The sequence below is a fragment of the Lynx canadensis genome, chromosome C1 (genome assembly GCF_007474595.2).
Source record: "Lynx canadensis isolate LIC74 chromosome C1, mLynCan4.pri.v2, whole genome shotgun sequence".
NCBI classification, from domain to species: Eukaryota; Metazoa; Chordata; class Mammalia; order Carnivora; family Felidae; genus Lynx; species Lynx canadensis.
This window is the reverse complement of record NC_044310.1, coordinates 159353022-159368024: the sequence shown is the minus strand read 5'-3', so window position 1 is coordinate 159368024 and position 15003 is coordinate 159353022. Positions and strand designations below refer to the sequence as shown.

The following is a 15003-nucleotide window of genomic DNA, read 5'->3' as shown; positions in this document are numbered from 1 at the left end:
TCACATACTTGCTTATAACAGCCCAGGAGATAGGCACAGGAGATATTAGGGTTTCTATATTACAGATGAGGAAACTGAGGACCAGACATGTAAAGTAGCCTATTTAAAGTCAAATTCTAAATGGAAGTGCAAAGAGAGAACTTGAATAACCTCTAGTTTAGAATTGTTTCTGCTGTCAGTGCAGCCTTTATGGCACCATAGCAACATTTGAGCCCTGTAGATGGAAGTTAAATAATAGAAATGTGAATCTAAGAGCCCCTGAAAATAATAAATGTGATAAATTTAGATTCTTACCCAATTTAGAATATTACCTTATTCTTCTACACAGAAATACTTTTGGCTACCAGTTTTACATTACAGTTCATTGATATGATTGTTAAAACAACAAACATGATCTACTCAGTTGAAAAATACTTATATTTACTTGAGTGTGAGAGCAGAATTTGCCAGTTAGGGGAAGGGCTGCATTAAAAGCTTTTTTTTTTTCTTTTTTTTTTTTTTAAACCATCCATTGTGTTTCTTAATTGGATTTACAGAATCTAAGGTAAAACTATTGCTGACCACGGTCTTGTATTGCTAACCTAGTGCTCTTTAGTTAAGGTCAGTCCCTCAGTGTTAATAAGAATCTTTGCCAAAGGTTGGATCAATTCAAATAAAGAAATTTCGAGTCTGTTGAATATTCCTCATGTGCCACTAGTTCTGCTAGTCACTGTAGAGTAAAAAATAAATCAGACCAAGTCCCTAGGTTGCAGGAAGACATACTAGGAGGTCCCCATCTCTGCTCTTCTCCTAATACCCTGAGAGGAATCCAGTAGCAGTTTTCTCTTCCCATTCTTGGTAGAGAAGTGAGAAAGGTAGCTGTGGAATAGATTTGGAGGCTTCTCTTCATAGGCACCCAAGTCATGCACTGTAATTCATCTCATGCATGAAAGAAAGGATTGATTTTTATTAGATTTTGTGCTGTTAAACAGAAGAGACTTTGTGTAACTTTTTATATTAAGTGCTACAAACATTTGGATTTTTAACAGATCTAGAGAATGTTGATTCTGTTTTAAGATGGCTTATTACATTCACTAACTTCTACTTGTAAATATGTTAATTTGGGGGTGTTAGGGATTATACCCATTCAACAAACATTTATAAGGAACTATTAAAATTTGAAGGAAAAATAATATATGTTCATTGTTGGGGAGGGGGGGAATTTTTGAGTCTGCTGCAGTAACAAATTAAAACCAGAATGTTAAAAAAAAAATAAGGGTCTTTGCTAAACATAGTCTTTTCATATTCTTGTGATCAGTATTCTCTCTTTAGTCTTTTAGGACTTGGCTGTAACTAACCTTAGTTTTGCTTTTTCTTGACCCATTTAAATCATTACTGAATTTAATTTAAAAGACAATATATTTAAATTAATTATTAATATCATGTCTAAAGTAACATCTGTCTAAACCTATTTTCATAAAGTGTTTTCTTTTTTTTCTTAGTACCAAGGTGGGAATGGCTCAAGTCCAGTAAGAGGCATACCTCCTGCGATCCGTTCTCCTCAAAATTCGCATTCACATTCCACTCCTTCCTCATCTGTAAGTTTTGACATGTGTAGGGAGTCTTAAATCTACTAACATATGTATGTATGTATACTGAATATCTTTTCATTGAGAACTTCTATATATATTTATTTGTATTTATCTTCTAAGAAAATTATTTTGTGAGGTAGGTTAAATTCTTTTTAATGATTTGATGCTGTTAGAATGTTATTTCTCAAAGTGAGATCCTTAAGTTAAAGATTTCCTGAATTGATTATATCCAAGAAGTAATGTTTCTATAAAAGAATGCTGTCAAACTTAGGGGACTACAATGAATACTCTTGTATCGGTCCATATTCAGTTACTGATTTCTAATTTTTAATTCTCTTAGAAATTAAATTTCTTAACCACTAAAGTGATAGCATGATTCCTTTCTAGACAAAGGTAGGCAGCCTTTAGCCTTGGACCATTTTATTTCAGCATAGGAGAAGAATCTTGGATCTAAAAATTATCTTACAACTTCTTGGTTTGTTTCTAGTGTATTTAAGTCCTAGTCCTTTTTATATGCATTGTTTTGCATATTGGATTTCATTTTTCCTTATCTTTCATTATATGAAAGTTTAATGTCTAACCAGAAAAGCAGTGTTGGCTCTCAGTAATTTAAAAATGAATTGAAGGTTTTTTAAAATCAAAGTATCTCTTATTTATTCAAATACCTTGTTTTTATTTCCAGTGTTCCCTTCTGGTCCTTGCTGGTAGACATATAATTAGTTGTATCTTACTTATTTTGTACCTTGGACACATTATATTGTAATATGCAAAATAAACTATAAGACTCAATAATTTTGAGTCATAGTGATAGCAGTGATACAATGATATAATCTGTTTTCAATGATGTGTTTTAAAACTAGGCACTAGATAAACCATGAAACTCAACAGTAAATTGATATTATACTATATATGGGCATGCATTATTGTCCCTATTAATAAGAATTCTATATTAAGATCTTCTCAGTTTTACTTTTTGAGCCATCGTCATCTGTTTTTAGTATTTTTGTTTTGAAATAATGTATTTGGCCTTGTTTAACAGATTGAAAGCATTAAAATGTTTTTGATGGTTCTAGGATATAAGCTTCTTGAGGGCAGGGAATATATGGTTGTCTCTTTCATTGCACCTTTATGTAAGGGAGGGTACTCTAAAAATGAATGCTAACTGAATAAACAGTGATAAAAAGTTTTAAAAAGTCAATTATGTTTTAATTCAGTTATTATCCTGATAAAAACATAGGAGGTGTTAAGTAGTTGTTGCTGAGGAGAAGCCTATTTTCTTCTTGCTAATGTAAAAATTTTAATATTTTTTTTTAAGGTTCGACCGAATAGCCCTTCTCCTACTGCATTAGCTTTTGGGGACCACCCTATTTTACAACCAAAGCAGTTATCCTTTAAAATTACTCAGGTAAATAGTAATTGAAATTTCTTTGTGTGATTTGTAAGAAACTAGTGACTTATAAGAAACTTAGTATAATGTAGAAACTAGTGGACATAGTCATTAAGTAAAATTATACATCAAGAAAGCTAATTACTAGACAAAAAAGTAGTTTGTAGGGGGTGAGAAATTGGAACACCCAGTTTACTATCAGCTTGTCCTTTGTTACATGCTGGTTAAATATGTAGATGTTTTGGAGCACCTGGGTGGCTCAGTCGGTTAAGTGTCTGACTCTTGATTTTAGTTCAGGTACATGATCTCATGGTTTGTGAGTTCGCGGTGCTGGCAGTGCGGAGCCTGCTTGGGATTCTTTCTCTCTCTCTCCCCCTCTCTCTCTGCCTCTCCCCTGCGTGCGCGCTTTCTCTCTCTCTCGCTCTCTCTCTCTCTTTCTCTCTCTCAAGATAAATAAATAAACATTAAAAACTTTTTAAAAATATCTAGATGTTTAAGCATATTAAATAGAACAACCATAACATGTCAATTTTGTTTACTGATTTTTTTTTTTTTGAACATACCATCCAAATAAATATAATCATCGTCTTCCTGAAGCTATTACATTTGTCATACGTGGACATAAAAGGTGTTCATTTTGGGTGTATGTATTTATATACATACATATATATGTGTGTATACAAATTTATATGTATGCATAAATTTATATAATTTATAAAAATTATACATATATGATAAGTTAATAAATAAATATATAATTAATAAATATATAATAAATTCATACATAAATTTATATATGTGCTATATACTTAAAATATTTGAAAATTGAATATTAGATATCTTTTATGCTTATTTGGTTTTATGAATTTTGATTACTAAGTTTTTCATTTTAACTTTTTACGTATGACAGTTTGGGGATGATACTGTCTCAGACCACGGGGATTTGAAGAGTAGATGTTTTTGCTTAGCCATCTTTATTACCCAATTTATTGCCATTAGACTTTTCTGTTAGGCCATGTGCAAATTGTTGTACATGCATCAAAACTTCAGGCTATTCATTGCTTTCAGTCAGTGAATAGTTCATGAAAGTTTTTGCCATGTTCAAAAGTCAGCTAGAGTTGATAGCCCAAAGCAGTGGTTATATTGAATTTTAATGAAGAACATAACAATATTCTAAAACTTTTAGTAATCAGTCTTTTAAATATTTGTAACCTTGTAGAAGTTATACTTCTGAAGATATTAAAACTTAAAACTGTACTAAGACTTTTGGGATAACTTTTATGAACACAAACTCAAATATTTTCTTTGCTTTTTAGAATCAGAGTAAAATCTAGTTTATATTTGCATGCAGTGATATATATAATGAAGATAATCAAATAGTTTTCTTTCATTTAGACTGATCTCACAATGCTGAAATTAGCAGCATTAGAAAGTAATAAAAACCAGGACCTGGAAAAGAAGGAGGGTCGTATAGATGACTTGCTCAGGGTAAGTAATAAGTCATAGAGGGAAAATTGAGTGAATTATTTGACAATAGTAAAAGTTGAGGAAATACTTAGCAATGTAAAAAAAATTCTATAGCTGAGAAGAATAAACTTTTTCTGGTAGTTTTAAGTACATGAAAATAACTGTTTTAAAGTGCAGATTATTAGTTCTTTAAATGTGAATTGAGAAACAGTTGGAGAAATAGAGGGAAGTTTATAAAATTTATTTTTATTTGATCAACTATCATAAGACAGATAGCCATTTTGTGTTAGTTTTAAGGGTGTAATTGATTTTGTCTTAAACCCTCTGATATTTGGTATTATATAAGATGAAGTAACTGCTGCAATCCTGTGAAATTTTTAATGGAAACCTTGCAAAAAGACACATCAGAAAGTATTATAATGTGAGTAAGGTATGAAGCAGTGGTTCTCACTCCATGATGCTCATTAGAATTACCAAATGGGAAAAGTGGGAGGCACTTTATAAAGGTGGCCATGCCTAAACTCCAACCTGAGGGGTTCTGATTAAGTTGATGTGAGGTCAGGGGTTCGGCATTGGTAGTTTTAAAAACTCCTCCAGATAATTATAATTTAAGCCAGCATTAAGAACTGGTGGTATAGAAACTCAGTGAAATCAACACCTGTGGTCTTACCATAATGATCTATACGTTTGAAACTCCCAGCTTGCCTTTTCCTGATCCTATCCCAGTCACTTCTCACATCCCTTTACCATTACCTACTGTTCTAAGTTTTGTATTTATTATGCCTGTGTTTCTTTATGGTTTTATCACATGTATCTATACATTCTTAACAACATATTTCAGGGTTTTTTTGAACTTTGCATAAAATTACGCTGAGGACACCTGGGTGGCTCAGTTGGTTGAGCGTCCGACTTCAGCTCAGGTCATTGTCTCATGGCTCAAGGGTTCGAGTTCCGCGTTGGGCTGTGTGCTGACAGCTCAGAGTCTGGAGCCTGCTTCGGATTCTGTGTCTCCCTCCCTCTCTCTGCCATTCTCCCATTTGCTCCGTCTCTCTCACAAATATAAATAAAAACATTTTTAAAAAATTACGCTGTATGTACCCTTTTGCCCTGCTTGTTTTCACTAAACATTAAATGTGGAATTGTCGTGTACTTTGTTTCATGTTATATAGTAAGGTTTTATATGAATATACCGTAATACATCTTTTTGCTGTTGGTAGACATTTTGTTTCTACTTTTTTGCTAATACGAATGGTCCTGCTAACAACATTCTAATACATGTCTTCTAGCGCAAATGTGGAAAAATTTGTCTTACGTTATATGCTTAAGAGAGATGTGGCCAGAGTACATGGCATGCACATCTTCAATTTTGCTTTATAATGATGCCAAATTTTTCCCAAAGTGGTTGGATTAGTTTACACTCCTACCAGCAGTGGGCAAGAAATAATCTTGGTGCTTATTATCTTTGTCAAGGCTTATTATAATCAGATAATAAGAAATTTTTTTGGCCAATTTGATAGAGGGAAACAAGGTGTCTTTTATTGTGCATTCTCTTATCATCTTTTAAAATATTTATTAACTGTGTTTCTTCTGTGAAATAACTGATGTTTTTTGCTCATTTTTTCTTAGTGGGTTGCTATCTTTTTTTTATTGATGTCAGTTTCTTGTTGTTCATATATATTGATTTTCTCCCAGTGTGCAAATTGCCTCTTTATTTCTTCATGCTGTCTTTTGATGATTAGATGCATTTAAAAATTTTATATGATGAAATACATCTTTTTGTTTGTAGTTTGTTATGTTTGTACCAAGTTATTATCAAAGGTATACCAAAAGAACTAATTTTTTTTTTAATTTCTGATATCATAAAGATATCCCTCTATATTTTCTTTTAAAACCTTTGTAGTCTGGGTTTTCAAGACAAGTTGTTAATCTCACTGGAATTTGTTTTTCGGTATGGTGTAAATAAGGTTTCATTTTATTTTCTTTCTATGTAGATAATCAGTTGCCCAGCTCATTTAATTGAAACTCCACTCTTTCCTGCCAGTTCCATCTTGTAATCTATGTTCCATATACAAGTGGGTCTATTTCTGTATTCTCTGCTGTGTTCCATGTTCTATTTGTGTATTCCTACACTGGTATAGCATCTTTTTTATCATTTAGCAATTGTCTTTGTTAGTACCAGAGAACATAAACAGCAATAGTTTAAATGAGATACAATGTTAGTTTTTGAGAGGAGAACAGAACTGGTTCTGTCATCACAGAACTGGTGATGTCTTCATAGTGTCTTACGGGATCTTGACTCCTTCAGTTTTTTATTCCTTTATCCTTAGTGTATGGCTTTTATCTTGAAGGTCATATCAAGGTGTAAAATATTTATTAGAGTCTCATAGTTACGATAGGTTAGCTAGGTACATATCAATCCAGAATAAAACGTAAGCTTTCATTGCTAATAAAGAAAGAGAAAATAGATTTGGGTGATCATAATTGCTGTAGCTTTATATTAAATCTTGATTTGTGATTGAAGAAATATCCTTTCTTTTTTGCTATTTTTGGCCTTTTGTAGTTTTAGAGAAATGTTAGAATCAAATTTTGAACACACACACACACACACACACACACACACACACCACAGTTTGTTTGAATTGTGCCTAATGAAGAGGGTTTCTTGGTACTGACTTCCATTTGTGTTCCTCTGAGAATCTCTTTATTTTACCCTTTTCCTTGAAAAATAATTTTATTAGGTATATAATTTCAGATTGGTAGCTCTTTTCTCCTAGCATCTTCGATATATTATGTCTTTTGGCTTCTACCATGATTGGCCTAGAACTGTGGTTCTCAAAGTATGATTCCCAGACCAGAAGCATCAGCATCCTGTGGAATTTATTAGAAATAATTTTCAGGGGTCCCTGGGTGGCTCAGTCGGTTGAGTGTCTGGCTTCGGCTCAGGTCATGATCTCACAGCTCGTGAGTTCGAGCCCCACGTCGGGCTCTGTGCTGACAGCTCGGAGCCTGGAGCCTGCTTCAAATTCTGTGCCTCCCTTTCTCTCTGCCCCAAGCCACTCTCATTCTGTCTCTGTCTCTCTCAAAAATAAATAAACATTAAAAAAATTTTTTTAAAGAAAGAAAGAAATAATTTTCAGACCCTACTCCAGACTGACTTATATAGAAACTTGAGGAGTGTGTCCCACCCAGCAGTCTGTATTATAACAAGCCCTCCAGGTTATTCTGTCATTGTCCTAGACAAATCTGACTCATCTCCTGAGTTTATATAAGGGCCTTTGCATGAGCATATGGCTGCCTAGAAAGTCAGCAAAATGGGTATCTTATTGCCAAGAAAGATGGTGGAAATAGTTAGCTCTTGGGTAGGCATCGGTAGTGTCAGCCCCAAGTATAATGGAGAAAACAGTTTTATCAGTTACAAAAGATGGAAGAGAACTTATATTCATTTTTAAGTGTTAGTCATTTTATATACATATATTTTAGTTATTTTTAACTAAGTGAGATAGATAGTATTGCCCCTATTTTAGAAATACAAAAGAAATAAACTAAGGTTCAGGTAACTGACTGAACTTAGCCAAGGTTATATACCTTAGGATGTGGATTTGAACCATGGAATATGGATACAAATTCCATGTACTTTCCACTGCACAGTTAAGCAACATTTAACAGTATTATGCCACAATAAGTAGATGTTGAAAAAAAAATTTTTAGTATCATACTCAAATCCTTAATTAACCCATTCTTTTTATATACTTTATTCAGAATGTTAAAAATATTCATCAGTGTCTCATATACACAAATTCTAGACCTTTTCCATTTTCTCCTTATTTTGTAGGCTAATTGTGATCTCAGACGGCAAATAGATGAACAACAAAAATTACTTGAAAAATACAAAGAACGATTAAATAAGTGCATATCAATGAGCAAAAAACTGCTTATTGAAAAGGTAGGTGATTTGTTTCCTTTTCATTCCGCTTGACCCCTTTTTTGCCTTGTACAGTTTTAAATTTTAAATAAATAAAATTGATATTTTCCTTCTCCTTCCAGAGTACGCAAGAAAAACTGTCAAGCCGAGAGAAGAGTATGCAAGACAGATTACGCCTTGGGCACTTCACAACAGTTAGACATGGTGCTTCATTTACTGAACAATGGACAGATGGTTTTGCGTTTCAGAATCTCGTGAAGTTAGTCATTCTTACATTTTAAATAATGTAGTGTTCCTTTGAGTTTTTATTACTTGCAAAGATTGTACATTTGGAATTGTGTTCTACATCTACTCCTTACTATTTGAAATCACAGAATTTAGTACATTTGAAAGGAACGTAAAACACAAGTATTACAATTTCAGCTTTAGCAAATTTCTTGATTAGTTAGCATTCATCCATACAGCATGATGTATTATTCTAAACATGACTTTTCAAAATATAAACTGACCTTCCAGCTTTATAGATGATTTGGGAGGGAACTGTAATTGTCTTTGGAAGATTTACATCTATATGTATATATATCTTGGGATTTGCCTACTTAGTTTTTTCCCCCCATTCTCCAATCCTTACTTTAGTCTTAGTATTCAGCCCTTGTCTGCTCTCTGTTCCTGTGGAAAAGACAAGAACTTTTTCTGTTCTGTTTTAGATACAATAATTCTAAATCAGTTGAACTGAACATGTGGCTTTAGTGTTTCTGAGGTAAACTTTAAAACAGAGAAGTTACTCAGTTTAGATGATTGACTCTGTTAAGAAGCCAAGACCTATGCTGCCCCCCCCCCTTTTTTTTTGCAGGAAAAATTTTAAAACCTGAAAAGCAGGAGTAGTGGCAGCATCTACATCAGATTTCCTAGAACTCGTTCAGTTATGTGCAAAACGGAGGCAAAGCTGTATCTCCCGTATTATATAAACATCGCTGTTTTAAACACTGGTTCCTAGGACTTAGCACAGAATGGCCTTCTCTATCTCAGTTGATTTCTTCAGCTTTTGTTCAGCACCAGCTGTGCTGGGTGAAAGGTGTACCATAATGAAGGATGTTGTTCTTGTGATGCTAGAGATTTTGGCTTTTAATTCTGTGGATAATACAGAGCTATTAAAGGTTTGTCTGCAGTGTGTGTGGTCAGAATTGAGTTTTAGATAACTCATGATAATATGGGAATGTTGGAAAGAAGATAAATTGTTGACAGCTGAGATGGGGAGAGGTCTCCAAATGAAAGATGATTAGGTTTGAGCTAAAATATTGACAGTGAAACTAGGGATATGTTTGAGGTAGAAACCATGATTTTTGAGTATTTTAAAAGCAAGAACCTCAGCTGCTAAACCCAGACCTACAGTTGTCCTGGTAATGAATAAAATAAGTTACAGTGTATAACCTTAAATATAAATCTAAAACACAAGCTCTGTTAGTAGTTAAAATATCTTCACTGAGCTATCAAAAAAGAGCAAAATTGGGGCTTCCGGGTTGGTGAACACGTGGAAGTCTGGGGAGAGTGGTGCAAATGGAGAGGGTGTTGGAAGCTCTGTGCCCTTCCCTTGTGCCTTGCCCTATGCGCCTCTTCAGTCTGGCTGTTCTTGCTTTGTGCCTTTTTATGATAAGTAATCTAGTTTTTAAAAAATTACTTGCATTTCTTGAATTGAGGGCCTACTGTGTATTGTTATACATACCTTATATCAAGTTACTTATCAGTGTGTATCAAGTAGTTTATCAGTGATAGAACCCAAAGTAGTTGACAGATAAGAGAAATAAATATTAGTAATGTTAAATTAATCTCTAAAATGTGTAGTCATTCCTGAATAATCAGATATTTGCTATATATTCATTCCAGTAATTCTTTACTTTCCGTTAGGATTTTGATCAGTAGGGTTATTGCTGTTTATTTTCATTTATAACATCTTGATTGTGTTCTAAAGTAGCTTTAAAAGTTAACTTTTTAAATAAAGTTATTCCTACTTCCAAATGGAAACTGGATTAAAGTCCTGTTCTAGCTTTGCTATTCTTGAATTTTCTCCACCCTTTTACTCTTCTCTGTGGGTGGTTAGTGATTCTTTCATTCTGGTCATATTCTACTACCATCTGGCTAGAACCATAGGAAAAGGCAGTGTGCATGAAGTCAGTTTTGCATCAGCAGAGTAGAAGTTCTGTAGTTCTGGTTTGAGTGGGGGTGGGGAGCCAAGGAATTGAAACATTTGTCTTGTTTTAAATCTTAGTCTTATAACCATGTAGAGTTTTTAAAACTTTTTCTTAGTGTGTTGAGGTGACCTAAAAGGGAACCGGTTACTTTGAGAACAAGTTTGCCTGGGCGGCTCTGTCAGTTAAGCATCCAACTTTGGCTCAGCTCTTGATCTCACGATTCATGGGTTCAAGCCCTGCGTTTTGGGCTCTGTGCTGACAGCTCAGAGCCTGGAGCCTGCTTCGGTTTCTGTGTTTCCCTCTTTCTCTGCCCCTCCCCCATCTCAAAAATAAACGTTAAAAAAAAAAAAAGCTTCACTGTTAACCTACTCTTGCTCTGGTCAGATTGCTGAAATCTCTAACATGTGTTTTTATAGTAGACATGATATTTAGTAGTTTTTTACAATTAGTAAGCTTTAGATTCTTGAATGGGAAACAGTAATATTTATTTACTTTTATTAATTGCTCATTCTTTAAAGCCATGCTAATTTTTGTTTCCTTCAGGTAGTGAAAATTTCCTCTTTCTTCATAAATGTCTTAAACTGTGTGTGTCGGGGCGGGGGGGGGGTGTCGCAGAGAGAAAGAGCAGTCGTGGGTGTGCATGTGGGGAGAGGGAGAGAGAGACTCTCAAGCAGGCGCCATGCTCAGCGCAGAGCCCGACGCAGGGCTTCATCCCACAACCCTGGGATCGTGACCTGAGCAGAAATCAAGCGTCAGATAGTCAGATGCTTAATTGACTGAGCCACCCAGGCTCTCCTCTTCTTAAATTTCTCATGTTCAGATCAATTTTTGTTTCAAGATAGCACTTGCACATTCCCCAAATCTTCTTAACAGAGATAAATTTAGAAAATAACACTTTATTGAATTAATATTTGTGGGAATGCAAACTGGTGCAGCCACTCTGGAAAACAGTATGGAGGTTCCTCAAGAAATTAAAAATAGAACCACCCTACGACCCAGCAATTGCACAACTAGGTGTTTATCCAGGGGATGCAGGTGTGCTGTTTCGAAGGGACACGTGCACCCCAGTGTTTATAGCAGTGCTATTGACAATAGCCCAAGTATGGAAAGAGCCCAAATGTCCATCATCGGATGATGGCAATCAAAAAGAATGAAATCTTGCCATTTGCAACTAGGTGGATGGAACTAGAGGGTATTGTGCGACATTAGTCAGAAAAGACAAGTATATGGCTTCATTCATATGAGGACTTTAAGATACAAAACAGATGAATATAAGGGAAGGGAAGCAAAAATAATATAAAAACAGGGAGGGGGACAAAACATAAGAGACTCTTAAATACAGAGAACAAACAGGGTTGCTGGAGGGGTTGGGGGGGGGTATGGGCTCAATGGATAAGGGGCATTAAGGAATCTACTCCTGATATCATTGTTGCACCGTGTGCTAACTAACTTAGATGTAAATTATAAAAAAATAAATTATAGAAAATAAATAATATTAACACATTTAAAAATTCATATTTGTCTTTTGTAAGTTTTTCTACAAACAGTAAGTGATCAGATGCATGTTTAAAATATACTCCGTGCTTACCTCTGTTCTTTTTTTAATAGCCCATTTATGTCATTCAGCAAATATTTACTGAATACCTAGTATGTGCTGATTATTGTGGTCGCACCAGAGATACAATAGGGTAGAAAATAGATGCAGTCTCTGTTCTCATGGAGTAATGTAGTCTAACTAGAGACATTCTAATCAAATGTCTGTAGGATTGATGCTTATTAGAAAGAAGGAAGCGGAGATCTACAAGCTACCATGAGATTATATATGGCAACACAGCTTTCCCTAGTTCAAGGGATTTAGGGAATTTAGAAATGAATGCTTCAAATTAGACCTAGAAAGTGAGTACAAGTTAGTTCAGAAAGGTGGAACCATAATTTATGTTTATGTTATATGATTTGTTAAATGATTTTTTCATGTTTATTAATGTATTTTCATCTTTTAACTGTGAAGAGTAAACAAAAAGTAAATACGGTTTTTTACATTTATTTTTATACAGGCAACAAGAATGGGTGAATCAGCAAAGGGAAGATATTGAAAGGCAAAGGAAACTTCTAGCCAAGCGCAAACCTCCCACAGCTAATAATTCTCAGGCACCCTCTACCAATTCTGAACCAAAACAAAGGAAAAACAAAGCAGTCAATGGAGCAGAGAATGATCCCTTTGTTAGACCAAATTTACCACAACTGTAAGCCTCCATTTTAACTTTTCTTTTTTTTTTAATTGTTGCCAATGAGCATGAATGTTTGTGATAGATGTTATTTGTAGTTAAACTAATACTTAAATACTAAAAGTAGTTATGGCCAGGAATGAAGGCAGTATTGAAATTTATGACTAAATTAATAATCTCCAGATATCTGAATTCTGCCTTTGTAAGTGGAGATTTATTAATCCTCTTTTAAAGTAGAGATTTAGGTAGCTAAGAGGAAACTGGAATCCACTCTTTCTTCATGTCTGAATGATAGAGTCAGTTATCAGTTTTGATTATTTCAATTCAGTGTTTCCATTAATGTTCCTTTTTCTGAGAAAATGTTAAGTAATATAACTGACATATTTTTTTAACCTGTGAAAGCAATACGTTGGTAAGTTGTAGGTATTGTTTATTCCCTTCCTGCTTTTACTTATTTTCTGAATTTTCTGCATTAATGATGAATTTATAGTTCAAGGGACAAAGACATTTTTAAATCATTAAATGCTTATGATAGAAAATTGGGAAAATATGAAAGAACATAATAAAACAATATAGACTATGATCCCATCCCACAGAGAAGACCATTTTTAAAATGTTGACTTAAAGATACATCCAAATTTCTATAATTTTTCTGTTCTGCAGGAACTTAAGTTTATGAGTAGAAAATACACACCCACCCATCCCCATTTGATATTTTTATGTGGATGTATTCTTTCTCTCCTTTGTTGGAAGGTCGTGTTTCACTTATGCTTTGATTCCCATCCCTGGCTACATGAGGGACCTTTTCTATCTGATACTCCTTTATCTTACATCGTTGACTTTGTTCTTTACTGATTGCTTCCTTTTAGAAAACAAAATGAAACAAAAAACTCTGCTGCCATTATATATCTCTACCCTAGTCTCCATATTCTGTCATCTTTATTAACCAGGTTTCCCAAAAGACTTACTTGGGCCAGTCTCTTCTGTCTCAACTTCTCTTTTGTCCTTTCTTAAGTGAAATTGCCTTTTAAACATTATCTTTTTGATGCTCAGTGTCCTAGACATTTGAGTCTTTAACTTGGCAACGTTGAATATTGTTGACTTCTTATTTTTTCCCAGTTCTCTTTCTTGCCTATTTCTTTTGAAATACCTTGTTATCCTAATTTTCATTTTAACTCTTCTGGCTCATCTTCTCAGTCTCTTCTGTGGACATTATTTACTCTACCAGTTTGTAAAATGTAGGTGTTTTAAGGATCTGTCTTGGCCATCTTACTTCCTCCCCTACATATTCTTGAGAACTAGCTACTCTTAGAATTTCAGTTACCACATACATGCTACTGACATCCAAGATTTGATCTCCAGCACACTTTTCTCTTGAGTATTAAATATTTGTATCTCAGTTTTGAATGTCATATCCTTGCATAGTTGATATTGGTACTTCAGTGCTTCACAGGAACCTCTAATGCAGCCTTTTCAAAACCATATTTACTAAAAACACAAAACATTTATTGTTATTCCCATTCTAGTCTGTCTCTTTCTGTCTACACACACACATCCACATACACACCCCTTGCCTTTTCCTGTGTTCTGTTAGTAAATTGTATTACCATTCTCTAAGTTTCATATGCCAAATTTTGATTATCATCCTTAATATTATAGATCAAGATTCCATTTATTTTTCTTTATTATTTTTCATCAAAAATAGGTGATAATTTTTCAAATTCCATCTCAAAATCTACCTCCATCTTCAAGCCTTTCCTGATTGGGGGGCAGCAGAGGGCTTTTGTAAATTGGAATTGAAACGTTCAGCTATTGATATTTTTTTTAATTTAGCAAATGGTTAACTTTTTGTAAATCAGTAAATTTGTTGCTTGATAAAAGGTAGTGGGTAGAAAAGTGGTTATATAGAATACAGTATGTGTTAGCTTTAACCCCACTCCTGTAAGACACTAGTCCTTCCAGATCTCAATTATATCCACCTATGCAAGTCCCCACTGACACCATTCTAACTCAGGTTAGTCATCTCTTACTTGGGTTATTTTTTACCCCTACCTCTCCTTTCAACATTGGTCCAGCAATCCAATTCATTTTCATTTTGCAATCAGAATCATTTTTGCAAAATACGATCCTTTCGTTCTCTTCCTTATCACCCTAACATAGCTTTCTGTTACTTGAATGATAAAATCCAAAAGTCCCAAGATGACTATTTAAAAAAATTTTTTAAGTTTATTTATTTATTTTG

At 34.2% G+C, this 15003-nt stretch overlaps 1 protein-coding gene across 2 annotated transcripts in view; it reads left to right on the top strand.

Annotated features, from left to right (window-relative positions):
- The window catches only part of TLK1 (tousled like kinase 1), a 147657-nt gene that overhangs the window by 86396 nt on the left and 46258 nt on the right, over positions 1-15003 (top strand). For both annotated transcript variants that reach the window (XM_030323584.1, XM_030323582.1), the window contains exons 6-11: positions 1482-1577; positions 2887-2976; positions 4354-4446; positions 8258-8368; positions 8470-8606; positions 12591-12779. In XM_030323584.1, coding sequence (XP_030179444.1) covers positions 1482-1577; positions 2887-2976; positions 4354-4446; positions 8258-8368; positions 8470-8606; positions 12591-12779 — 716 coding nt within the window. The remainder of the gene's footprint in view (positions 1-1481; positions 1578-2886; positions 2977-4353; positions 4447-8257; positions 8369-8469; positions 8607-12590; positions 12780-15003) is intronic.